The 27,936-nt window shown below is 37.4% G+C and overlaps 1 protein-coding gene across 1 annotated transcript in view; it reads right to left on the bottom strand.

Annotated features, from left to right (window-relative positions):
* Positions 1 to 23,464, bottom strand: part of LOC140502130 (vomeronasal type-2 receptor 26-like) — a 37,277-nt gene extending 13,813 nt beyond the window's left edge. Inside the window, exons 1-5 of the mRNA XM_072606480.1 lie at positions 23,419 to 23,464; positions 22,551 to 22,654; positions 21,957 to 22,011; positions 8,431 to 9,269; positions 907 to 1,134 (exon numbers count right to left, since the gene is read on the bottom strand). Of these exons, the coding sequence (XP_072462581.1) occupies positions 907 to 1,134; positions 8,431 to 9,269; positions 21,957 to 22,011; positions 22,551 to 22,654; positions 23,419 to 23,464 (1,272 nt within the window). The remainder of the gene's footprint in view (positions 1 to 906; positions 1,135 to 8,430; positions 9,270 to 21,956; positions 22,012 to 22,550; positions 22,655 to 23,418) is intronic.
* Between the last annotated feature and the right edge of the window lie 4,472 nt (positions 23,465 to 27,936).

Raw genomic sequence — 27,936 nt, 5'->3', positions numbered from 1 at the left:
ATGTAGGTAATGTACATATATAAACAGATACATATATATGTATGAATATATGTGTATATGTGCATATACACATACATACATGTGGATCTGGTATAAGAGAGAGCATGTTTCAAAGTGTTGAATAGGGAGAAACCTTTGTCCTTTTCATTTTGCCATATCTTCTCAGAAAATATATTTTTGTAAAAACTAACTGATGTTAATTAGTCAAAATTAGTCAAAATTAGGGAAAACATCCAAAAATTGGAATTTGAAGCTAATTCTAGCGAAGTAGTCACTATAAGCCTTCCAGGTTACCGCTGGATAACTAATAGGGAGATTGTAGCCTTGAACTAGAGACACTAACTCATCAGTGTGAAAATCATTGGGACGGGATTCTTCAGAGATTTATAAGAGCTAGGGTGCTGTGGAGACCCAACCTATTGGAGGTCATTTAGATATTTGGCCAAATTGGGAAAATAGAGGTTACAATAATTTTGCTTTCCATAAAAATAAAACTTTGGCCAGTAGCAGAATGAAATATTATTCTAACTCAACTGAATGGAGTGGAAGTTCCACCACCATTCCTGAAGATTCAGCAAAGTGGGTTCACAGCAATGGAGTTGCAGTCAGAAGGCCTTGGGTCAATCACAAACCCTTCTGGATGTTAGTTTTCTTGCTTGTCAAATAAAGAAGTAGACAAGTTGATATTTTAAGTCCTTTCCTCTTCTATCTCCTGTGAGGATGAATATTGCTGTATTTTGAAACAAATACCTGATTGCTTATTTCTCTCTTATTTGTCCAAATATTCGTTGTAAGGGCAAAAGGAAAACAGAAGCTTTCGTATTTTCTATGTATATTTTGTGAGCCTTAGAATGAGATGTGTTCTTGTGACTGAACATATTAGTTGATAGACAAATAATCTCTGACCTTTGAGCCTAACCATCCCCAGTCGATGGCTTCCTCGCATACTGTGAAATCTTGACCAGATGGAGCCTTGGGGATAAATTCTCCCACTTTCACCAAAAGTTCAGCACCATTTGGGAGGGACATATAATTCCTAATGTCATATTGAGCCTCAGAGCTTCTTTTCTCATCCACAAACACCTGATCACCAGCACTGTTGTTAAACTGAAGGTCCTTCAAAAATGAGTGGAGCTGAAAGGGAAGAGAAATCGGTCATTTCTTGTTGTCTGAGGCCCGGGCTCTCCCATCAATAAGATCTGTGCAGCGTGCCACGGATGTTGGGGCTGGCTAACTTAGATTTCTGTCCTTGTTTGAAGTGATGATACATGTGAGCTGGAATTCTGCCTCATCTACTTACTCAGTGTCTTTAGGGAATTTATTTATCCTCTCTCCGCCTTCTTCTGTAGAATGAGGTAAAAACATCTAATAAGATAATTTGCCAAAGTGCGTTGTACATCTTAAGGTGTTCTAAAATTGAGAGCTATCATTAATTGTCAGCATTATTTTTTTCTTATTCCTTATAAAACCTAAAATGTGTCAACATGATTAGAGAAAAAAATTTTCTTGTAGGGGAATATATCTGTCTAGAGAGGAGATGCTTTTGAAGTTGCCATGATCTTAGTAGGATCTGACACATGACTAGAATATGTCTTTGAAAGGGATACTTTATTCCAAAGGAACAAGGTAGAGCACCAGTTTGGTCACAAATTATAAATAGTCACGTTAAATAGTAAGTTGTGGTAGATCCTGATTCCTTTTCCAGGTCCTCAGTGTCTAGAATGTGAGAGTTTAAAGGTCTCTGAACAGCAGGTATTTAATATAAATTCCCATCTTACCCACTGGAATGCCTGTCCCATAATTAACAAACTTTTGTCTTAAGCTTACTATTTGCTGATTCATCTCCTAGCCTTCACTGAGACAAGAATCCACCCTGAAAACATTGATTTTCCTTTCCTTTCCTTTTCCTTTTCCTTTCCCTTTCCCTTTCCCCTTTCCCTTTCCCCTTTCCTTTTCCTTTTCCCTTTCTCTTTCCTGTCCTCTTTCCTGTCCTCTTTCCTTTCCTTTCCCCTTTCCTTTCCTTTCCTTTCCTTTCCTTTCCTTTCCTTTCCTTTCCTTTCCTTTCCTTTCCTTTCCTTTCCTTTCCTTTCCTTTCCTTTCCTTTCCTTTCCTTTCCTTTCCTTTCCTTTCCTTTCCTTTCCCTTCCCTTTCCTGACTGTACTTTATCTTCTATCTCCTGATTCAGTTATCATAGTGTAGAAGTCACAATACTCACCATTGTTACTTTTCGATCCTCCCTCAAGCACTTTCCTTAAGCAAATTTTATTGTTACCTTCATGATATCCACATTTATCACTCAGTCCAAACCTGGCTTGTCATCTCCTGACCTCAGAACATTCTATTTCTTCCAAAAGAAAGGGCTCAGGGATTACAGTCTTTATCTTTTTTTATTTCATTTTTTTTTCATATTAGGAGAACTGACAGAAACATACCTATCGATAACCTCATACATTCCTTAGTGTCATTCACTTGTCATTTTCTCATGCTCAGCTACCTACAAAAATGGTCTTGTTGCTTGACATAATGATTTTTCACAAGTGTGCCTCTTGCTCATCGACTGAACGTTTCCCTTATCCCACACTTCTCCCATTCCGTCTTTCTCAGTGTCCTATTACTCCTAAATCCGGTCTTCATTCTCATTATGAACCTTACTTTCCCAGTTCAGATTTTTTTCTTTTTTTAAAAAAATATTTATTTTATATTTAATTTGTGGAGTAAAATAAACATATCTATAGCATAGTATGATAAAAGTATGATTGCACATGAAACTGCAAACCTATTATTTACAACTTGCTATTCCATTTAAATACATAATGAAGTTATCATATAAATTACTTTTTGCCCTTTTCTCTTCCCTTCCACCACCCTAAAGATGGCTACCATTAAAGAAAAAATATGTATGTACATGTAGGTATGTGTGTATACACTCATCTCTATAAAGTCGTTCTATATATATTTGATCAGTTCTTTCTCTGGATGAAGACATTGTCTTTCTTCTTATGTCCTTGTACTTAATTTGAATTTCTATATTAGACAAAATGACATTCACTTAATGTTGTTCTTAATGCAGTGTTGCTATTACTATATACAATCTTGTTTTGGTTCATTTCATTTCACTTTTCATTATATTGTGTGTCTATCTAGGTTTTTCTAAGATACTCAGAGTCATCATTTCTTATAGGACAGTTGTATTCCATGACAATCATATAACACAACTTGTTCAACAATTCCCCATTTTATGAACATCCCTGAAATTTCCAGTTCTTTGCCACCATAAAGAGAGCTGCTATTAATATTTTAGAACATATAAGTTCTTTTCCTTTTTCTGTAATCATCTTTGGAAATAGAACTAGTAGTGGTCTTGCTGGACCAAAGGGTATAGGCAGTTTGATAACTCTTTGGGTATACTAGAATGTTCTCCAAAATGTTGTTTCAGCTAACAATTTCATTGACAACCAATTAGGGTCTCAGTTGTTGCATGTTCCCCTCCAACATTTGTCCCTTTCCCCTTCAATCATTTTAGCCAATCTGATAGGTATGAAATGACATCCCAAGATTATTTTAATTTACATTTCTTTAATCAATAATGATTTAGAGCATTTTATATGAGTAGAAATTCTTTTGATTTCTTCATTGGAAAGCTTCATTAGGAGTTGAGCCACATAGCACTGGTCAGAGAGGAGATCAAAACAAAAGGATAATGGGAAAGGATTGAGATGAGACAGAGAAGGGGGAGGTACAGGAATATCATCTGCAGAATAGTCTGGCTGATCTAGCTAGATGTATCTACTTTTTCAAAGACAGAAAAATTCAAAGAAAAGTTCTCTTTTGCTAACTTTTCCTTCTGGTTCTTGTCAAACAACAGGAACTGTAATAATACTTTTTTTCTTTACCCAAATGTTTCTGATAACTTGAACTTTGCCTTGACAATTATGCCAGGGATTAGCTAGGGAGAAATATAAATGTAAATCATTTCAGAGAGCCTAACCACTGCCCAAATGTCACAATTTTTCCTAACAATGTTCTCTGAATGAGCTTCTTAGTACATGTAAGTTTCAGTTTAGTATAAAAGAAAGCAAAAAATAAGGAACAATGTAACCCAGAGGTGCTACTGGATTTTTGGTAAGCTTAAAACATGAATGTTCTATTTGTATTTATGTACTTTATGTATATGAAGTAAATATACAAGATTAAGCATGATCTTGTTTCTTTTATTTATTTCTTCTGCTAACAGGAAATTGATTTTGTTCTATAACTGCTTTCTTCCTGTAACTCCTTTAGTCACAGTTCCTTGTCTCTGAATTTAGTTCAGAATTCAGCTGGACTATAGAGGGTTAACTAAAAATCCAGCTTTTCTTGACTCAAGGAATTTAACTGGCCTTAGGGAATGTGTACAAAGGCAAGGAAGTTGGGCATAATATCTTTCCATCACCAAATTATCCTTCAAGAACGAATGGTTTGCTGTCTAAAAATCTGGCCTATTGTCTTGAATCTACATTCAAACAATAAGCAATTCTTAAGTCTTAGGAGAGAAATAGGGGGTCATTGCTTACACCATTACCAAATTTTCAGTCAATCATGTTGTTCCTTGTGCCTCGACTCTTCAACAAGTCATGGTGCCTCTCTCTCATGATATCATCTCTTCTGTTCTATTTTTGTCTATCCTCTCCAAAACCTATATAATGAAAATTATTATTTTGTTTGGGGTCTTTGGCATAGATGGAGTCAAGCCATTAACACATTTATTGACAGCAGAAAGCACTTGCTAGTAAATGTTATCTTGCTTGGAGATTTGCCTCAATATAGCATTTTGTTAAAATGAAAACAATATGTATTTATGTATGTATATGTTCTGTTCTCCATTAGAAATTAAGCTCCTTGAAGACAGGGACAATCTGTTCCCTTCCTGTGTATCCATTATACTGAATTCACTGCCTAGTATACAGTAAATGCTTAATAAATGCTGGTTAATTTAATGATTTAAAAGTAAGGATTGTTTAATTCTTTGTACTTAATTCCTCAGTGTCTGGTAAAAAGGTTGGCACAAAGAAGGCACATAATAAATCATATAATTGTTAAATAATTGATACTGGAAGAGCGAGGGAGTTTCAGTATTTTCCTTTGCATATGAAATGTCCAGCAGAGGAAACAAAAGAGACATACTTCCATATAGAACACAGATTGACTTATTCCTCTTGCCCCAGCCATTCAATCATATAGACCAACAGAAAAACAACGTTTTTTTAAATGGACAATACTAAATCCCACAGATTACTGGGCAGATTATCTTACCCTGGTTATGACTTAGCCTGCAGAGATGAGGATTTGGAAAATTAATAGGATGGTCATTATTAGTAAGGGTGAAGTCTTGAAGTCCCTGTCTTGCTGCCAGAAGAGTTATCCAAGTGAAAGGCCTGGGAACTGACAAGTCTCAGAACTGAAGTCTTAAGGGAGCAGAGCATAGAAGTCTTCTGCCAGTCCAAGGCTAGAGATCTTTGCTCTTTTGGAAAGAACCCAGTAGTTACCCAGCATAGGAGTATCACTGAGGCTGGAGATGGAAGTGGTGAAAAATACACTTGTCATTAAGGAGCAAGCCAAAGACAAGCCAACAGCATGACCTAGCCAACAGAACCAAAAGGTTCTTTGAGGAAGAGAGGTACTGTCCATTTATTTGTCAATTTACTTACAAAATATTTCATAGAGCCTTGTGAGGTCTTATGAAGAAAGAAGATCAAAGAAAGATCCTCAGTTCTGAAGGTCAGAGTTGCCTTGTGTGCCTCACTACCCTTTTCCTTTCAGTTTGTGTTCAGTATATCACTATATCATCATAACATGTATTTTTGAAAGAATGCATCCCAGTGGACCAAAAGTTATCGGTCAAGTAGTTTGAACACTATCTCAGAGATGGAGTTTGGAAAAAGGACTTCTTGGAGGGAACAATGTTAAGTTCACTTTTGGTCATGTGGAGTTCAAGACATGTACAGGACATCCTATTTAAGATGTGTAATAGCTGAAGAGGCAAAACTGGAGGTCAACAGGGATGAATGAATTAGTTCTTGATAATGTATTTTTATATTTGATTTTGCTGTGTGAAGTGATTTTATTCTGCAACCAGATTCTATATTCTATGTAACCAACCTAAAGCTTCTTTTCTGTCTCTGAGTATAGAATTTCATGTTTATAAATTTCATCTCCTCTTTGTCTGAAGTTAGATATCGAAGGACTAAATTTTTCCACAAGAAAAGTTAATTATAAAAAAGCTCTTTGCTGAATATTATCACAAAACATTATCTCCACATTTCCTGCCATATTTATATCCTTGAGAAAGTAAACTAACTAATCTTGTCAATCTTTTAAAGCGATGTCTTACTTAACCCTCTAGATAACAGTTTGTCATATACCTAAGTTGCTACTAGTGACCTCAGGATGCAGCTGTGACCTATAGATTCACAAAGGAATTCCTGAGAGATAGAGAGGTAATCTTCATCCAATATGTGCGCTATTGTGATTTTCAAACCCTGTGATATTGCCTATCCCATAACCAATTATATAATATTTGCCTCTTCTTTCTTCTATTCATATAAAAGTACTTTGGATATTAAATTAATGATTCTGGCCAGAAGAAGTGTCATTTAACCCATTCTTAATTAATAGCTTTGGAAACCTATTTATAAATTTTTATGTTGCTCGGAGAATTTTCTCATTTTGCTTTTTTGATTAATTTCACATGTGATAGAGACATTAGGGGTGGCTAACATTCAACAATCAACAGCATAGCAATTATCATTGAAACCATGGGAGTTATTAAAACCATAAAGTGAAGTATTACTGGAGAAAAGAGTGGAAATTTGAGGACAGAACACTGGGGGGACACCCAGTTTTAGTATTATGGAGATGAACCCCCCCAAACCTAGAGAAGATTAGAAGACAGTTCAAATCAGTTTGCCAAGAGTCAACTGCTGGGGATGGAAGCTCAATTCCATGTGGACAGTCTCGGGCGAGTAAAGGTGGGGACTTCTAAATCTTAGAGTTCTCACGAGGCCCCCAGGAAACGACTGGGAATCGAGGTGAACCGAGCTATCTCGTGTATTTCCGCCTCTTCCCGTGAGAAACGTGATGGGAGAGAGCTCTCCCCGCCCTCGAGATTGTCCTGGATCTGGGCACACCTATTGTTATCTAACAGCACGGTATTCAGGTGCAAACTATGCGGCTGGAGAGCTTAATTAGGATCAGGAAAGCCTGAAAGGCTTAGCGCGGGAGGGGCGCAGACAGGACAGAAGGCTCCGCTTTTCCTCTCTCCGCTCTCCCCTCCCCCTCTCTCCCCACTTACACTTCTATTTCCAATCTCTTATTGTAAGATCTTTGCCTCCTTGGGAGATCTTTCTCTCTCCCTCCTAAGGAAGAATTCCCCCTGTACTTGTTACCAGAACCCTGAATAAAGCTTAACCCTTGTTCGACTCTGAGAGGTCTCTTCTCTCATACGAGTATCCGGCTTGGCCAGCTGAAGACCTGCGATAGAGGTAAGAAGACTCGGGTAGCCCACAGGCCTCTAGGCCTGGCAGTCAACAAACATTGATGAAGCACTTACTATGTGTCAGAAACTTTGCTAAATGTGGTTACATAACAAAGAAAAAGAGAGTCCCTTCCCTCAAGGAGCTCAAAATCTGTGTGTAGGGTAGACAACATACAAAGTACTGTCTAGAAAAGAAGTGTAAAATGGGAAAATAGAGATAATAAACAGAAGAAAATAATTAACATTGAGGAATAAGAAAAGGCTTCATTTAGAAAGTATAAGGAAAGAATCTCAGTGTGATTTTGAGGGAAGCCAGAGAAGACAGCACCGGAAAAGGAAAAGAGAAAATATTAGATATTCACGACAGTCAATAAACATATTTGCAGTAGATGGATGGAGTGTTTTGAATGAGGAAATTTAAGGAGGACAGTGCAACTCAACTTCCAAGTATATGACAGTGTGGTTTAAGAATAAAGAAGACTGGAAAATTAGGGCATGAGCCAGATGTTGAAGGTCTGAGTGAAAAACAGTGAATTTCAATATGATCCTAGAAATGAAATGGAGAAATAAGGTTAATAAAATGAAATATAATAGACAAAAATTAAAGTGTTTCATGACTTCAAAAAGTCATCTTCCCAAGTATAATATGTGTGAGGCAATTTGAAAAAAAATCAATACTTTAGATGATTAAAGTTCAATATATGTTATCAGTGGAATCAGAAAGTGCCCCAAAGATAAAACTAACATGAGCCAAATGGAGAAAGACATAATTTCCAGAATATGAGTTTTGTGATCACTCCTCTGTGTTATCGCTTGTGAAGTTCAGAAATTCAGTGAGAGAAGCCCTCTCTGTAAGTTCCATGGCCAAAATACCAAGAGTCAGCAGTGGACAAGACCAGTTCCTAAAGAAAACTTACCTCCCAAGGTTGGGGCACCCAGCTTTCTCCAGTTTCCTCAGAGGTAATCTCTGATTTCATCAGAAGCTTTTCATGAAGGGCCAAAGCCACAGCATACACTGCATTGTAGATGGTATAGCTCAGGTCAGACATGGTCATGTCAAAAAGGAATATGGGCAAAGCCTCCAAAGTAGTGTTTGGTGCACACTGCTCTAGCTGCACCTTTTCATATTCATCATTGCACCAGAAAGCTGACAACCAGAACTCCTTAAGTGTGATGTCCTCTGGTTCTTTCTTAGGGTTCACTGTCCTGAGAAAAGATTTAAAACCAGGAACCTCCCTCGTCATGTATGTAAATGTGAGAGCACCACTGAAAGCATAACTATCAAAATAATAAGGCCTCATGGTGATGTCCCAGTGAGAAGTGGTGATCCACAACTTAGATGTTGGAGCAAATGGTATTTGTGAATATCTGAGAACCATTAATGAATCTGTATCTCCATGAATCACAACTACCCTAGGTGAAGATGCAACAGTCCTCGGGATAAAATACAGCTTTGATTCTTCATGGCCTCTCTCACTCACAGGGACCTTCTTGGTCAAGAATGCACAGACATCATTCTTTGCCATTTCCCTTGTCATTTCCCGAAGGAATTCTTCACCCCTGAGATCATCTGTCGTCACCAGAACCACCCAGGTCCACTTAAAATGTACCAATAACCGGACCATTCCTCGAGGCAAGGAGGAGTCTCTGGGAGCCATCTGATAGAGAGAAGGAAAGTGAGCCTTGTCACTGAGGATGGGATCAAAAGGGCCAAAAGTGATTTGGACAAAAGTAAACACAAGGGAATTGTTAAATTCTATAAATGTTGTAGTAATGATAAAATTGTGGTAAATTAGAAGCTTTCATCACGTTATCCCTTCTCTGTGTGCATAAATGCTGTGATTTCTAGAATACACTCTGTTACACAGAAATTATTTTTGACACAAACATTTTTCAAAAAATGCTTTGTTGGGGCGGAACCAAGATGGTGGAGTAGAAAGACGCACATACACTAGCTCTTCCCCCACAGCCTATAAAAAACCTGTAAAGAAGGACTTTCAACAAATTCTAGAGCAGCAGAAGCCACAGGAGTGGAGGAGATTTCTAGCCCAGAGTGACCTGAAAACCTTATGGGAAAGGTCTGTCTCACTGGACGCAGAGCAGAGCCTAGCACAGCCTTGGCCACATGGCACCAGGAGGAGAAGGACTGAGAAGGCTTCAGGGACAGAATTTCCAGTGGTCTCACAGATCCCTCAACCCACAGGCACTAAAGGTCAGTGAGAGGGTTTTTTCAGGTGGCAGAGAAGAGAGCATGGTGCCCCCATAACTCAGACCTCCTCAGGTGGCAGCATTGGAGGCAGCAGTGGAGGCAGCAGTGGGACAGGGGCTCCTAGGGCAGGCAGCAGCCCACATCCATAGTTGAAGGCCTCTTGTAAAGCCCCTGAGGGAACTGAGCCCTGTGTGGCAGCCCTGCCTCCACCTGACCAGCTGATCTTAATCTCACACTGAATAGTGGCCTTTCACCCTCCTAAAGCCCCTGGGGGATTGGAGCAGTTCATTTGAATCTCGGCCCTCCGTGCTGGCTTGGTAAAACTGGAGGTGAGGTGGTTATGGAGAGGAAACTCAGAAGTCAAGTAAGTGACTAGGAAAATGCCCAAAAAGGGGGAAAAAATAAGACCATAGAAGGTTACTTTCTTGGTAAACAAGTGTCTCCTTCCATCCTTTCGGATGAGGAAGGACAAGGCATATGGTCAGAGGAAGTCAAGGCTCCTGCCTCCAGGCCCTTCAAAGGGATCTTAAACTGGGCTCAGGCAATAGAAGAGCTTGAAAAGAGAGTTAGCAGTTTAGTAAAGGAGAACCAAAAAAAATGCTGAGGAAAAGAGGACCTTTAAAAAGAAGCTAACTCAATTGGAAAAAGAGGTCCAAAAAACCAATGAGAAGAAGGAGGGTTTAAAAAGCAGAATTAGCCAAATGGAGGAGAAGGTTCAAAAGCTCACTGAACAAAATAATTCATTGCAAGAGAGAATTGAGTTCAGGGAAATGAATGACTATGAGACAAACCAAGCAATTAAAAAACGAAACCAAAAGTTTGAAAAAATAGAAGATAATGTGAAACACCTCATTGGAAAAACAACTGACCTGGAAAATTGATCCAGGAGAAACAGTTTAAAAATTAAAGGACTACTTGAAAGTCATGATCAAAAAAAAGAGTCTAGACATCATCTTTCATGAAATTATCAAGGAACACTGTACTGATATCCTAGAACCAGAGGGCAAAATAAATATTGAAAGAATCCACTGATCACCTCCTGAAAGAGATGTGAAGAGAGAAACTCCTAGGAATATTGTGGCCAAATTTCAGAGTTCCCAGATCAAGAAGAATATACTGCAAGCAGCTAGAAAGAAACAATTTGAGCATTATGGAAATACAATCAGGATGACAGGATCTGGCAACTTCAACATCAAGGGATCGAAGGGCTTGGAATAGGATATTCCAAGAAGTCAAAGGAATTGGGATTAAAACCAAGAATCACCTACCCAGCAAAACCGAGTATGATATTTCAAGGGAATAAATGGTCATTCAATGATATAGAGGACTATGAAGCATTCATATTTAGGAAAAGACCAGAACTGTATAGAAAATTTAACTTTCCACCATAAGAATCAAGAGAAGCAGGAAAAGGTAAACAGGAATGAGAAATCATAAAAAACTTTCTAAAGCTGAACTGTTTACATTCCTACATGAAAAGAAATCCTTTCTCAATATTTGGGTAGGTGGAGGGATTTTACATACATACATACACACACATACACACACAGGGTACAGGTAGTGTTGAATCAGAAGACGTGATATCCATACAAAAAAAGTAAAATAACATAAAAATTAAGGGATGATGGAGGAAAATATTGGGAGGAGAAAGGGAGAAATGGAATGGGGCAAGGTATCACTCATAAAAGAGATAAGAAAAATCTTGTTCAATGGAGGAGAAAAGGGAGAAGAGGAGAGGGGAAAAGTAAAGCTACTCTCTCCACATATGGCTGAAGGAGAGAATAACATGCTCACTAAATTTGATATGAAAATCTATCTTACACGACAGGAAAGTAGGGGAGGAGGCAACAAGTGAGGTGAGGGGAATGATAGAAGCAAGGGCAAATGGGAGAAGAGAGTAACTAGAAATAAACACTTTTGGGAAGGGACAAGGTCAAATGAGGGAATAGAAAAATAAAAATAAAAAAAATTAAGGGAGATAGAGTAGAAAAGAGGAAAATATAGTTAGTATTACACAACATGACTATTATGGAAGTCTTTTGCAAAACAACACATATTTAGTCTGTATTGAATTGCTTGCCTTCTCAGTGGTGATAGTTAGGGAGGGAGGGAAGGAGGGAAAGAAGTTGGAATTCAAAGTATTAGTAATGAACGTTGAGAATTTTTATTGCATGTAACCGGGAAATAAGAAATACAGGGAATGGGGTATAGAAATTTGTCTTGCCCTACAAGAAAAGAGAGAAGATGGGGATAAGGAAAGAGTGGGGTGTGATAGAAGTGAGGGTACGTTGAAGGAAGGGGGTAATCAGAATATAAGGTATTAGGAAGCAGGGGGAGGGGAATGATGGGGAGAAATATTGGACATGTTACAAAATGATGTAAAAGCAATTAATATTAAAACAATTGACTGAATTAATTGCTGCGAATAAATCAAAGACACCTTTAGTTCGGGGAAAATAATTTTAGTCTAAACTTCCTAGAGGAAGGTAACCTCATGTACAATTGGGCATTGATGGAAAAGTTAAGGTTTTAATGGTAAATTTGATTTTATGATTGCTATTTAATCAAGAACTAGAATATGTATAGAAAGGCATGTAAACCAGTTAAGACTTGCCTCAAAAGATGTTCCTTAGCCAAAGTGAAATTATATCCATATTTGAAACCTGGTTGTTGGAACTTGCTATTTTAAGATAATATGGGACTGTTAAGTGACTTTTTCTGAGTTTAACTCCAGGTATGAATAGCAAGAAAGGCGGTCTGATTCTCCAATCCATGATGCCAGTAAGCCTGTGAGATGCTGGTATGAACTGAAAAAGGTGATCTCACGGGAAGGATGGAAGAGGGACTGTTCAGCCTGGGCTGAAGTAGGATTCTCCTGACTCAGTTACCCCACTGACACCTGGCAGAGTTTAAACCTGACTGAATGTAAGTTGACAATCTACTCCTACCTGGAATTGACATGAAGTTGGGGAGATATTGGTTCCCTGCAATGTCCCTACTCGTAGCGGCAATTTCCTATAGTCAAAGGTTTGCAAGCTTAACACCAGATGTATTAAATTATAGATTGTTGGTAGGGGAACATCCAAGGTTATATCTTAAATTAAGCTACTAGGCTTAGGACTTCAGACCAACAACAATAAGTTAGGGTCCTTGAATTCTTAGTAATAATGTGGATACAATTAGGTCAAGGGCTTGTGAAGTTAGCATACATAAATATTATTTGTGTCTCAGTTAGTTAATGTTTAAAAAAATACTTTTGTGGTCCATATTGTAAATGCTTTTAAAAGAATTATCAACTGACCAAAAGTTGGAATTGTTTCATGTGATACAAACTGTATTAAAAATGAAAAATAATAAAATTTAAAAAATGTTTTCTTAAAAGTATTTTGTGGAAGTGGATCCAAGGTGGCAGATTGAAAGTGGGCGCTCACTTGAACTCTCACCCAAATGCCTTCAAATACCTCTAAAAAGTGGATCTGAACAAATTCTAGAACAGCAGAATCCACAAAGAGACATAGTGGGGAAGATTTCCAGCATAGGACATCCTGGAAGGTTGACTAAGCTAGGAGAGGAGCAAATCTAGGAGACAGACGGCACCAGCACAGACCAAACCATAGTAAAGCTGAAGAAGGCCTCAGGAGACTGAATCACTACAGCAGTGGTGATATCCAGGCCTCTCAGCACAGGAGAGGGGGTATGTTCAGGGAGAAGCACTATCCCATGCAGGGTTTATGGCTGCAGCCGCAGCAGCTATTCCTGGGGCTATCAGCACATAGATTGAATATTTGAAAGTCACCTGTTTAAACTATACTGAGTCAAGAAGGTGGGGTAAGCAGAAAGTCTCTCTCACCCTCCCTTATAGTCTGAAAAACCCAGAAAATATTGCCCTAGAAAAAAAACCCCTGAAATAGTGGATCCCGCAGAAAGATGGGGTCCAGCAGTGTTTTAGCTCAGGAGGCTTGGAGGATTAATGGAAAAGATCCCTTTTTCTGTGCCTGATGGAGAACAGTACAGAATGGAAGGTGTCCCAGCAAGCTTGAAGCAAGCCCCATATCAACTAATCAGTGGGAGACCCTGAGCCCCAGGGTGGAGGAATAGAAAAGTCTTAACACCAGGCACACAACAACCATCACCAGTAGTTCCAGCTCAGCATCAGATAAACTACCCGACCACTACAACATCCAGCTGCCAGCACCCGAGGCCCCAGCACAGAAAACCAGTAACCAGGCTCCTAGCCCTCAGCACAAGAATGAGTCAATGCTCCCTTGGACCCAGAAGCAAAGATCAAAGCTTCCTGGGCCCCATAGCAGAGATCAGAGACAGAAAAAAGGCAAACAACATGAGCAATAAGAATCAAAGAAAAATACTTTAAAAATCCACCAGTCACTTCTTGAAATAGATCCCAAATTGAAAACACCAAGAAATATTGTAGTCAAATTCCAGAATTATCAGATCAAGTAGAAAATACTGCAAGCAGGCAGAAAGAAACAATTCAAATATCATCAAACTACAGTCAGGATTATGCAAGACTTTGCAACTTCTACATTAAAACATCAGAGGGCATGGAGTATGATATTCCATAAGGCAAAGGAATTACAACTGAGGATCAACCACCTAGCGAAATTGAGCATAATCTTTCAGGGGAGGAGAAGGACATTCAGAGAAATAGGGCACTTCCAGACTTTCCTGATGAAAAGACCAAAGTTCTATGAAAAATTTGATCTACAAACACAAATCTGAAGAGAGGCATACAAAGATAAACAGAAAAGGGGAAAAATTTGTTATTCAATAAGGAAGAACTGCTTACATCCCTACATGCGAAGATGGTACTTACAACTCCTGAGAACTCTATCTTATAGAACCATATCATATAGAAGGGAAATACATAGACTGAGGTGGTGACTTTAAGTTGATTTTCATGTGATGATAAAAAACCCAATTTAGCTCTGAAAAATTATTGTAATGAGATAAGAGAAAAGGAGGAGGCAGAAAAGGATAAATTACATCACATGAAGAAGCACAAAAACATTTTCCAGTATAGGGAAAGACAGGAGGGTGATGAACAGTTTTTGAACTTTATTCTCATTGGATTTGGATCAAGAAGAGAATACGCAGATGTAGAAATACAACTTCCCTTTAGGCAGCTGGGGAGGAAAATGAAAGAGTAATGAGGGGGCTGATAGAAGGGAGGGAAGATTGAGGGATTCAGAGGTCAAAAGCAAAATTCGAGTGAGAAGGGAAAAAGAGAAAGAAAAACATAAATGAATGTGGGGATAGGAGGGAGAGAAAGACACGGATACTAATCATTAAGTGTGAAAGTGAATGGGATGAACTCTCCCATAAAATGGAACCAGGTAGCAGAATGGATTAAAAATCATAATCCTACACCTTACTGTTTACAAGAAGCACATTTGAAACAGAGGGATACACAAAGGATAAAGGTAAAATGCTGGAGTAGAATATATTATGATTCAGAAGAAGTAAAAAAAAATTCAGAGGTAGCAATCCTGATCTAAGGCAAAGGAAAAACAAAAATAGATCTAATTAAAAGAGATAAGGAAGGAAACTATACATGTGCTTGATTAAAGTGATTGTTAACCCCTCAAAAATAGCCTTTCCTTTTATGAATGCAGATATAAGAACCAGTGATAATGCATCCCACTGTGTATGTTGGGGTGCTTACTGTTACAATAATCTAATTTTTAAAAATGAGTAGGTAAAATAACAAATCACAGAAACAATCATTTACTTCATTCAAGGGAATAACAATAATGAGACAACATACCAAAAATTATGGAATGCAGCAAAAACCATTCTTAAGAGAAGCTTTATATCTCCAAATTCTTACATGAATGAAACAGAGAAAGATACCAGTGAATTGGGTGTGAAACTAAAAAACTAGAAAAAGAACAAATCAAATATCCTCAATTAAATTCTTATTTAAAATACTGAAAAACAAAGGAGAGATTAGTACAATTGAAATTAAGAAAACTATTGAACTAAATATATAAAACTAAGAGCTGGTTTTATGAAAAAAACCAATAAAATAGATAATCCTTGGGTTAATTTGATTAAAAAAATAAAAAGGAAAACCAAATTACCAATACCAAAAAATGAAAAGGGTGAACTCACTTCCAACAAGGAGGAAAATTAAAACAATAATTAGTAACTATTTTTTCAAATGTATACCCATAAATTTGACAATTTCAGTGAAATAGTTAAATATTTATAGAATATAAATTTCCCACATTAACAGAAGAGGAAGTAAAGTACCTAAATAAATCCATCTTAGAAAAAGAAATCGAAGAAATCGTCAATAACTTCCTAGGAAAAAAGTCTCCATGGCCAGATGGACTTACAAGTGAATTCCATCAAACACTTAAAGAATAATTAATTCCAATACTATATGGACTATTTGTGAAAATGGGCTAAGAGGGAGTCCTACTAAATTCTTTTTATGTTACAAATATGGTACTAAACCTAAACCAAAGCAGGAGAAATCAAAATGGAGAAACAAAATTACACACCAAATTTATTAATGAATATACATGCAAAAATTTTAAATAGAAATTGCCAAAAAGATTACAGCAATTTATCTTGAGAGTAATACATTATGACCAGGTAGAATTTATTCCAAGAATTCAGAACTCGTTCAATATTAGGAAAACTATCCGCACAATTGATCTTGTAAACAGTAAAACTAACAGAAACTATACGATTATCTCAATAGAAGCAGAAAGAGCTCTTGATAAAATACAATACCCATTTCTATTAAAAATACTAGAGAGTGTAAGAATAAATGTATTCCTCCTTTAAATGATAAGTAACATCTACCTAAAATCCTTAGCAAGTATTATATGTAATGGGAGTAAGCTAGAAGCATTTCCATTAAGATCTGAGGTGAAACAAGAATGGCCATTATCATTCCTTTTATTCAATATGATACTAGAAATGTTAGCTTTAGGGATAAGAGAAGAAAAACATTAAAGGAAACAGAATAGGCAAAGAAGAAACAAAGATGCCACTCTTTGCACATGATATGAGGATATACTTAGGGAATCCTAGAGAATCCAGTAAAAAAAAAAAAAAAACTACTTGAGATAATGAATAAATTTAGCAAAGCTGTACGATATAAAATAAATCCACAGAAATGCACAAAATTTCTATATATTACTAACAAAGACCAACAGTAAGAAAGGCAAAGAGAAATTCCACTTAAAGTTAGGGTAGACACTATAAAATATTTGGGAATCTACCTGTCAAAAGAAATCAGGAACCTTGTGAACACAATTACAAAACACTTTTTACACTAATAAAGTCAGATCTAAATAATTGAAAAAAACATCAGTTGCTCATGGGTAGGCTGAGCTAATATAATAAAAATGAAAATTCTATCCAAATTAATTTACTTATTCAGTACCATACCAATCAAACTACAGAAAATTATTTTAGAGAGCTAGGAAAAATAATAACTAAAATCATCAGAAAGGACAAAAGGTCCTGAAGATCCTGAATATCAAGGGAATTAATTTTAAAAAAATACTGGGCAAGGTGACCTTGCCATACCAATTCTTAAATTGTATTCTAAAGCAGTAATCATCAAAACTACTTGGTACTGGCTAAGAAATAGAGGGGCAGATCAGTAGAATAGGTTAGGTACATAAAACACAGAAGTCAAAGAATATGATAATGTACTGTTCAATAAACCCAAAGACTCCAGCTTCTGGAATAAGAACTCATTATTTGACAAAAAACTGTTGGACAAAATGGAAAATAATATGGTAGAACCTTGGCATAGGCCAATATCTTACACTATATACAAAAATGAAGATGAAATGGGTATACAATTTAGATATGAAGTCTGATAATATAAGCAAAATGGGCTAACAAGGAATAGTTGGTCTCTCAGATTTATGGAGAACAGAATAATTTATGAATGAAAAAGAGAAAGTGAGCATAATGAAATGCAAAATGAACAATTCTGATTACACTAAATTGAAAGTTTTGTACAAAATCAATGCAACTAAGATGAGGAGGGAAGCAGAAAACTTGGAAAGAATTCTTACAATTAATGTCTTTGATAAAGGCCTCATTTCTAAAATAGAGAACTCAGTTCAATATGTAAGAATGCAAAATATTGCCCAGTTGTTAAATAATCAAAGGATATGAACAGGCATTTTTCAGAGGAAGAAATTAAAGCTATCAATAGTCACATGAAAAAATGTCTTAAGTCACTATGGATTAGAGAAATGCAAATCAAAACAATTCTTAGGTACCACATCACACCTGGCAGAATGGCTAACATGGCAAAACAGGAAAATAACAAATACTGGAGAAGGTGTGGGGAAATTGGAACAGAGTTGTGAACTGATTCAATAATTCTAGAGAGCAATTTGGAACTATGCCAAAAGGGCTATAAAAATGTGCACACCCTTTTACCCAGCAATATCACTTCCACGGTCATATCTCAAAGAGATCACATAAATGGGAAAAGGACCAACGTGTGCAAAAATACTTACTGTAGCTCTTTTTGTCATCACGAAGAACTGGAAATTGAGGGGATGTCCATCAACCAAGGAATGGGTGAACAAGTTGTGGTATATGAATGTCATGGAATACTATTGTACTACAAGAAAGGATGAGCAGACAGACGTCAGAAAAACCTGGAAAGACGTATATGAACTGATGCTATTTATTTTAGTCAATCCAGATCTCCTTTCTTATCCCCTTCATTTAGTTACTTGCGTGGTAAAGAGAAAGTTCTTTGATTCTTCAGCTATAGCTTCAACTACAAGGTCTTCTCCCCCCTTCCCAAATATAGTAAGCTGTACTTTTTGCCCAGAATTAGGTGTTATATTAGAATGGTTAGGTTTTCATCATGTAGTAGCATTATTTTTTACGAAAACAAAAAAGAAGCTACACATGTTTTTCACATATTTGTTGAGGCCTAAAGTATAACCCCTATAGCTTTATATATATATATATATATATATATATATGTAATGTTTTAAAGTCAGTTTGGGAGTGCTTTCTGGGAAGGACACAGAGTGGATCACAAATTTCCAGTGATGGCAATACTGAAGGGAGCAAAGACATTTTCAGGACACTGGGTTGGGGGAACCTAAATGTGCCTTGCAGGAGAAGAGAAGTCCTGAGCTTCCTGACAGAATTCAGAAAAAAAACAGTAACAGGAACCTGAGACATAAGACAACAATACCTACAACTCTGGATTAAAACTTGATTATAGTAAGCTGCTGAAGATAAAATAAGACAAATTTTAATAAAAAGAGTTTGCAAAGGAAAAAGAACCTGATCATAGATGGCTATGAAGACTTGGGTTCATATTCAGAGGAAGATAGTGAGGCTAAAAAAAAGTCATTCATACCCCAAAGAGTAATGGCAAATGGTTACAAGCCCAAAGAGATCTCTTGGAAGAATGTAAAAAAGGGAGCTAAAATCAAATAAGAGATCAAGAAAAAATGGAGAAAAAATAAAATCAATCCAAGAATATCATGAAAAACCTTAATCAACTGGAAAAGGAGACACAAAATCTTAATGAAGACAATAACTCCTTGAAAACTAGAATTGGGCAAGCAGAATCAAAATAAAATGTGAGAGACCAAGAAATAATAAAGGTGGAAAAAATAGAAGAGAATTTGAAATATTCCTTCAGCAAAACAGCTCATCCAGAGAACAGATGGAGTAGAGGCAATATAAGAATTGTTTGACTACCTGAAAATTATGATCTTTAAAAGAATATGAATACAATATTAGAAGTTATTAAGAAAGATTGATCTAAATTCTAAAACAAGGAGGTAAAGTAGAAATGATGTTTGAATACAGGGGTAAAGAACTTCTGAGAGGTCATTGCCTTTATGGGAGACGAGAACTTTTCTACATGATGACTTTATATACTTTGAAGGACCATAACAGCTTTTCTTTTCTTTTCTTTATTAGTAGCATTGTATACTTAAGTCAGTAGTAGTGTCTCTTCCAAGCAGAAGATGTTAATGTTTGTAATGAAGGGGGTAAAAGACACATTAATGACAAATGATACATACAAAGAAAGAAAGCCTGAAAATTCTATAAGGACACCAATAATTGAAGCCCAGTAGAGAGACACACTGAACAGAAACTCTACAAAGGGATGGAGGGACTTACAGAATACAGATGTGAATTAATCTTTTGGCTTTATGTGTTCCCTCAGGTTGAGCTAATTTTCTTCGGAGACCTTGAGTGTAAGTGCAGGGTGAGCCTATGCTTAGGGGGAATTTTATGGTAGGAACTATCCTTTCCATATTTGCTTCATAAAAACCTATTCTGAAAGCTAATTAAGTGTAGTCTGCCTGTTCATCATTTCTTATAACACAATAGAGTTGTTTGTATTTGCATCTCTCTAATCAGTAGTGATGTAGAGTATTTTTCATATGACTAGAGATAACTTTAATTTCTTCCTCTGAAAACTGCCTGTTAATATCTTTATACCATTTATCAAGTGGGGAATGACTTGTATTCTTGTAAATCTGACTCATTTTTCTCTATGTTTTGGAAATGAGGCCTTTATCACAAACTCTAGTTATAAAAATTCTTTCCCAGTGTTCTGCTTCCCTTCTAATCTTCGTTGCATTTGGTTTGTTTGTGCAAAAACTTTTCAATTTATTGTAAATAAAATTATCCCTCAGTCTACCCCCTCCCTCTTGGGTTTGACCTGCAAGAAGCACGTTTTGCCCCCATGAAAGGCTGTCTGACAGGTCTCTGAGAATTTGAGATGCCATGTCCATTCTTTCCATGTGTTTTTTTTTTTAAATCATCTGTCTCCCAAGCCCGAAGACACACCCCTCACAAAGGCTCTCTTGGCTCTTTCCACAGCAACTGCCCTCCACACCTGGTGTTAATTTTGATTGTATTCTGTTCACATTCATATACAAATGTATTCTCCTTTCCATTAGCATGTAAGAACTTTGGGGACAGGGACTATCATATTCTTATTCTTGCATCCCCAGAATGTAGGACAGGTCCTGGCACATGTAGGTGCTTAATAAATGCCACCTGAATTGACTGATTTCTTTCTAGGTCACTCATATTCTCTGCAAATAGAATGAGGACTACACCTGTCTCCATGCAAGACCCTGGCTCACAAGGAAAGTTGACCACAGGCAACATAGAGATAAGAAGGAAATTGGATTCCCAGCAGCACCTTGGTCTAAATTGCAGAGAGGCCAGGAACATTTTCCCCCTCTAAAGACAACTATCATCAACTCTGCCAGGTGGAGAATTATGAAGGAGGAGAAATGGATGCTGAACATCTTGAAGCATTTGAGAATTAGAAATGAGAAAGAATATAAGTGCAAGCATTCACATAGAGCTTTAAGGTTTTCAAAGGGCTTTACATATGTGATCTGATTTGATCCTCACAAGAACCCAGAGAAGTAGGTGCTATTATTATCCACAGAGAGGCACACAGAGGTTTAGTGTTTTGCCCTCCATCAAAAACCAGGTAAATGTCTGAGACAAGATTTAACTCGTATCTTTTTGACTCTAAGTAACAGAATTTTTCTCCTAATGGCCAATTAAAAGAGATATGATTAGGGAGGAAGGGAAGGAGGTGCACAGAGTGAAACTGAGAAATACAAAAGTACCTGGATAGTGAGAGAAAGACAGAGATATTCAAGAGGCATGCAGACAGACAGAGATCCATAAGAATGCCCACCTGACAAGGACTAATTGCATTTACCCATAATCCATCTCCCATAATCCTATCTCACAATCCTATACCACCCTTCAAGTCCTCCTACACCTTACAGTGAAGCTCCTTTGAAAGAAATATTGTGGAGGAGGAATGTGTGTGTGAGTTTAGACTCCACTCCCTCCACTCCGGTTAACAATGTGCAGACTCACAGATGTTTATATGTGAGGCTGCACTGTTAGACAAAGGATTCCTGCTGCATCTACTCCCCATAAAGCAAGAGGAGCAGAGCCAGACAAAATTCCAGTCTCAGCCTGACCATGAGAACAATGCCTTTATAGTCTAATAAGAATCTGGAACTATGGTCTCTTTCCAATTTGTCTCCTGCTTTGAATTCAGCAGAAACTTACCGGAAAAACAAAAACCAAACTCTCATGCATCACTCAAAGGGAAACTGAGCACTTTGCATTTCTTTAAATATGACAGGCATAATCAATTTTTTACATCCCTAAGAGTTTTTGTTTACTCTAACAAGTGCCTTAACATACCTCTATCATCCCTGGTCAGTCTTGTTAGGGTTCTGTAGTCTGGAACATGGAAGACCTGGATTTATAGTGTCAGTATGGAGACTGAACATCAGAATATGGAAAGTGAAGGAATAAATTACTGTAAATCCTAGTAACTTTTATCTCTGGAGTTTCTCAGGGGCAGGAAGAATGGAAGGAAGGAAAATGTGAAGGGGAGAAAGATAGAGAGACTGAGCTAAAGAAAAAGATACTTAAAGGTAGAGGCAGAGGCAGAAACAAAGACAGAGAGAAAAGGACAGAAACAAAAGAGACAATGATATATAAAGAAAAACAAAGAATAATAGAGAGAAAATGTATTCTATCTTCAGCTTTGTAAGACAATCAGAGAGATGAAAATTGATTTGCAAGAGCAGAAGTTTGGGTGAGGAAGAGAGGTGAGAGTATCATTGGGCATAGTTATTGGGGTTTCCCTGTTTGTTTTTTTTTAAAGAGAATCCTTTGAAAAGTCAACTCAGTTAAAATTAGCTCATTTATACAGAGAGGTACTTACTGATAACTCCTGCAGTCTCTCTTTGCTTGGCTTGTAAAAACTGCTGCTCTTTTAAAACTACTCACTCTCACTGAATATAGAGGGAGAAAGCTTCCAATCACCAGGTCCCCATCTCTGCTGAGGCTGGGGCTGATTTTGGAAAAGCAAAGGGGCTTCTCACTCTTGCACACTGAAGCAGGAAATTGCAGGAACAGCATTAGGACCAGGGAAGAATGCATTAAGAAAGTGTTTCTCTGAATGAGAAGCACCATCTTCCTGAACATCAACAAAAGCCCCAAACCTAGAAGAGGTGAGTTGTTGCCTGGACCAGAGCAAAGTTAACTGCTTAGCTCACTGATTGATGGGGAACTGACTAGCAACTGAAATATCTCCAATGCCCAGTGTTGAGCCTTCTATCCATATCTTAGAAAACACAAAGGAACATGAGTCAGGCCTTGTCCAGTACGAGAACAATGATGTAAGACCAAGGGCTGAATTTATAAGGTTCCTCTGTCTATTTGACGGCACTGTGTCTTTGTGTAACTGCAGTTAGGTAAGGAAGGAGTCGCTTCTTCCTCCCCACCTCTATCCACCTGCTAGAGACATCTGGGATCATCAGGAGCTCTAGGGACTGTCCTTTCTTGGAGCACCTCCAGATGTGTCTCCATATCCAAAAGAAAAACAGAAATGGCATAACATATTTTGATCTCTCCCTACCATTTCCCAGCAGAGCTCACAGGATGGATGAAACTTTAGAGTCTCAATGACCCATTATCAAGTTAGGGTACTCATATGTGTTTCTGTGTGGGATAACTGGGCTGCAAGGACTCTGTGGCATGTCCATATTGCTACTGCAGGGAGGAGACTCTGGCAGGGCATCCTGGATTATCTGACTGTATCATATAAGACTGAATGTGAACAGGTTCTGTTCACACAGCTGCACAAATAACTGACCACTCATGGCCACAGTGTCCACCACGTTCTCTGAGCAAGAAATCATGTGTAACTGGGCTCATGTGCCCACCATCCAGAGTAATCACTCCCTAAGTCCTATCTTTTAATATGCTTGTAAAGCTCCTCTCTCACCATGCTCAGTATCATAGAACCTTAGTGATGGCAATTGCCTAGTCCAACATCCAAGAAGAATTTCCTTCTACAAAACCAGCCTTGTAGCCACATCATTGCCTCAAGTTCACTGTCTCAGTGGAGTCATATTCACAAACTCTTGGGATTCATATTTTGTCCCTAGATCATAGAATATTGGGATTTAGAATTGGAAGGGACCTTAAAAGACATGTAATGGTTTCATCCCCATTTGAAAGATAAGGAGACTGAGTACATAAAGATAAAGTAATTTACACGAGGTTATATAGTAGACAACCTATGAATCATTCAAGTTCAGGGAATATGATTTCAAGTAAAGAGCTCTCTACTAGGAAATCTCTTTTACTATCATTGTTCCCTATAGGAACCACATCCATCTTCTATGTCAAGAAAGTTCCCTTCTAGAACTACTCAGAAGGAACCTCAGAAGTCATTAAGAAACCATTGGAGCCTTAATCAGGAATTTTTAGTTAAGAGAAATTCCTGGTTGGGAGAAAAATCGGTTGAAAGAAGGAAGAGAGTGATTTTGGTGCATCCAAAAATCACCCATGGGAGTCCACAGAGTACCATTGTAGCTGCTGCTCTTGAGCACTCTAGGTAGCATGGGAGCGTCAGTGACATGATACTGGTAATGTGCCCAGTTTGGAGTCAGCTAGACTATGTAGTGAAAAGAGCACTGCACTTGATGTCAGGCAGATCTGAGTCAAAATCCTATTTCAGACACTCATTTGCCCTATGACTGTGAGCAAGTCACTTAACTTTGCTTAGTCTAATTATTCATAAAAGGGGATAAAAATATCACATACATTAAATATTAATTTAACCTTCAAAGATGATATATGTAAAGTGCTTTCAGAATTTAACATAAGGCAAACTATTAACACAACTGATTATATTGATTATATAAGCTAAAAACATGAGTATATCAACACTTGCAGAAAAGTTTTGATAAATTATAAAACTCATGTCTATTAAAATCAATTGAAAGAATAAGTATAAATTGATTTTTCTTAAGTGGATAGAAGGAATTTATTTTAAAACATCAACAAGCATTATTTATAATGGGGATAAGGTAGAAGTCTTTCCAATTAGATCAGAACTGAAGCAAGGATGGCCACTGTCACAGTTCACCCTCCTCTTGACAAAGGACTCAAAAATAAAATAACGGGCTGGGAAAATGCCCCCAAAAGGGAAAAACATAAGACTATAAAAGGTTACTTTCTTGGTGAACTGGTATTTCTATCAATCCTTTCAGATGAGGAAGACAATGCTTACCATCAGAGGTCTCAGAAATTAATATACAATGTTCTCAGGCCATGGAAGAGCTCAAAAAGCATTTTGAAAATCAAGTAAGAGAAGCAGAGGAAAAATTGGGAAGAAAAATGAGAGTGATGCAAGAAAATCATGGAAAGCGAGGCAACAGCTGGCTAACGGACACCCCAAAAAATGCTGAAGAAAATAATACCTTTAAAAATAGGCTAACTCAATTGGCAAAAGAGGTCCAAGAAGCCAATGAGGAGAAGAATGCTTTAAAAAGCAGAATTAGCCAAATGGAAAAGGAGGTTCAAAAACTTATTGAAGGAAATAGTTCTATAAAAATTAGAATGGAACAGAAGGAGGCTAATGATTTTATGAGAAACCAAGAAATCACAAAACAAAACCAAAAGAATAAAAAAAATGGAAGATAATGTGAAATATCTCATTGGAAAAACAACTGAGCTGGAAAATAGATCCAGGAGAGACAATTTGAAAATTATGGGACTACCTGAAAGTCATGACCAAAAAAAGAGCCCAGACATCATCTTTCATGAAATTATCAAGGAAAACTGCCCTGATATTCCAGAACCAGAGGGCAAAATAAATACTGAAAGAATCTACCAATCACCTCCTGAACGAGACTCGAAAAGAAAAATTTCTAGGAATATTGTAGCCAAATTTCACAGTTCCCGGGTCAAGGAGAAAATATTGCACGCAGCTAGAAAGAAACCATTCGAGTTCTGTGGAAATACAATTAGAATGACATAAGATCTAGCATCTTCTACGTTAAGGGATCAAAGGGAGTGGAATATGATATTCCAGAAGTCAAAAGGACTAGGATTATAACCAAGAATCACCTACCCAGCAAAACTGAGTAGAATGTTTCAGGGGGGAAATGGTCATTCAATAAAATAGAGGACTTTGAAGCATTCTTGATGAAAAGATCAGAACTAAAAAGAGAACTTGACTTTCAAACACAAGCATCAAGAGAAGCATGAAAAGGCAAACAGCAAAGAGAAATCATAAGGGACTTACTGAAGTTGAACTGTTTACATTCCTACATGGAAAGATAATATTTGTAACTCTTGAAACTTTTCTCAGTATTTGGGTAGTTGGAGGGATTACACACACACACACACACACACACACACATATGTGTATGTATACATACATACATACATATATATGTATATAGACAGAAAGCACAGGGTGAGTTGAATAGGAAGGGATCATATCTATAAAAATAAAATTAAGGGGTAAGAGAGGAATATATCGAGAGGAGAAAGGGAGAAATGGAATGGAGCAAATTATCTCTAATGAAAGAGGCAATAAAAAACTTTTTCAACGCAGGAGAAAAAGGGGGAGGTGAAAAGGAAAAAGTGAAGCTTACTCTCCCCACATTTGGCTCAAGGAAGGAATAACATGCACACTCAATTTGGTATGAAAACCTATCTTACACTACAAGAAAGTAGGAGAGGAGGGGATAAGCAAGGTGGGGGGATGATGGAAGGGAGGGCAAATCAGAGGAGGTAGCAATTAGAAGTAAACACTCTTGGGGAAGGACAAGGTCAATAGAGAGAAGAGAGGAAATGGGGGATTCAGGAAAGGATGGAGGAAAATATAGTCTTACACAACATGACTATTATGAAAGTCATTTGCAAAACTACACATATATAGTTTATATTGAATTTCTTGCTTTCTCAGTCGTGATGGGTGGAGAGGGAGGAAGGAAGAGAAGTTGGAACTCAAAGCTTTAGGAACAAATGTTGAGAACTGTTTTTGCATACAACTGGGAAATAAGAAATACAGGCAATGGGGTATAGAAATTTATCTTGCCCTTCAAGACAAGAAGAGAAGATGGGGATAAGGGAAGGCAGAGGTGGTAGAAGGGAGGGCAGAGTGGTGAAAAGGGTAGTCAGAATGCAAAGCATTTTGGGGTGGGGGGAGGAGAGAGATAGGGAGAAAATTTGGAATTCAAAATTTTGTGGAAATGAGTGTTGAAAACTTAAAATAAATTTTAAAAATGAAGCAAAAAAGCAAATTATTTTTTTCAGTGACCTTTTGGATCCCATTTTCCATTTACACATTTCTACTTTTTAAGGTGTTCTTCCCTTCATTGAATTTTTGTATATATTTTCTTCCATTTAGCCAATTCTGCTTTTTAAGACATTCCTCTCTTCATTGAATTTTTGCACCTCTTTTACCCTTTGACTTATTCTGATTTTTAAAGTGCTGCATTCTTCAGTAATTTTTGTGCCTTTTAAAAAGCTGTTGACTCTTTTCTCATGATTTTCTTGCGTTACTCTTAATTCTCTTCCCAATTTTCCCACTACCTCTCTTACTTTATTTTTAAAATCCTTTTTGAGCTTTTACATGGAATGAGATAAAATCATATTTTCCTTTGAGATCTTGGGTTTAAGAATTTTGACTTTATTGTCTTCTTCAGAGCATGTGTTTTGGTATTCTTTGCCACTATAATAACTTTTCATGGTTAGATTTTTTTTTTCTGTCTGCTCATTTTCCAGCTATTTCTTGACTTTTAACTTCATGCTAAAGTGGAGAGGCCACTGTCCCAAGCTTCAAGTTTTCTGTGCAACTGTTTTCAGAACTAGCGCTGGGAAAGTGTAAGTTTTTGACTCTTCTGACGTGGTACTATCTAGAGAGAGGTGTGTTTACCACTCTTCTATACTATCCATTGGTTTGTGAGTGAATACAAGCACTCTTTTCAACCCTGAAACTGCGACAAGTGTCCCTACTCCCCTGCAGCCAGAAGCTCTGCTGTGCTACTTCTCCTCCTCTCACTGGCAGTGAGACTCAGGACTGTGACTCACATCCAAGTTTGGACAATGTAACAGAGTCCTGACCCTGGTGCCAGCAAGGTTCACTTCTGGTGTAGATGTTTTTGAATCTTCCTTGGCCTCTTTAGTTATTGAGAGGAGCCACTATCAATTTATTCATTATAAGGTAGCCTAAGTAATAAATTGATTATTAATTGGACCAAAATTCTGTCTCCTGGGGCTAATCTAAGTCACATTACCTTCTCTTTCCTGGCCCTGGAATTTTTTCTCCCTTCAAGGAATATTACGATGCTCCCCTTAGGGGTAGTTCTCT

This window comes from Notamacropus eugenii, chromosome 4, assembly GCF_028372415.1.
Source record: "Notamacropus eugenii isolate mMacEug1 chromosome 4, mMacEug1.pri_v2, whole genome shotgun sequence".
NCBI classification, from domain to species: Eukaryota; Metazoa; Chordata; class Mammalia; order Diprotodontia; family Macropodidae; genus Notamacropus; species Notamacropus eugenii.
Note: the sequence above shows the minus strand (reverse complement) of the source record. Positions and strands in the feature narration are given on the sequence as shown.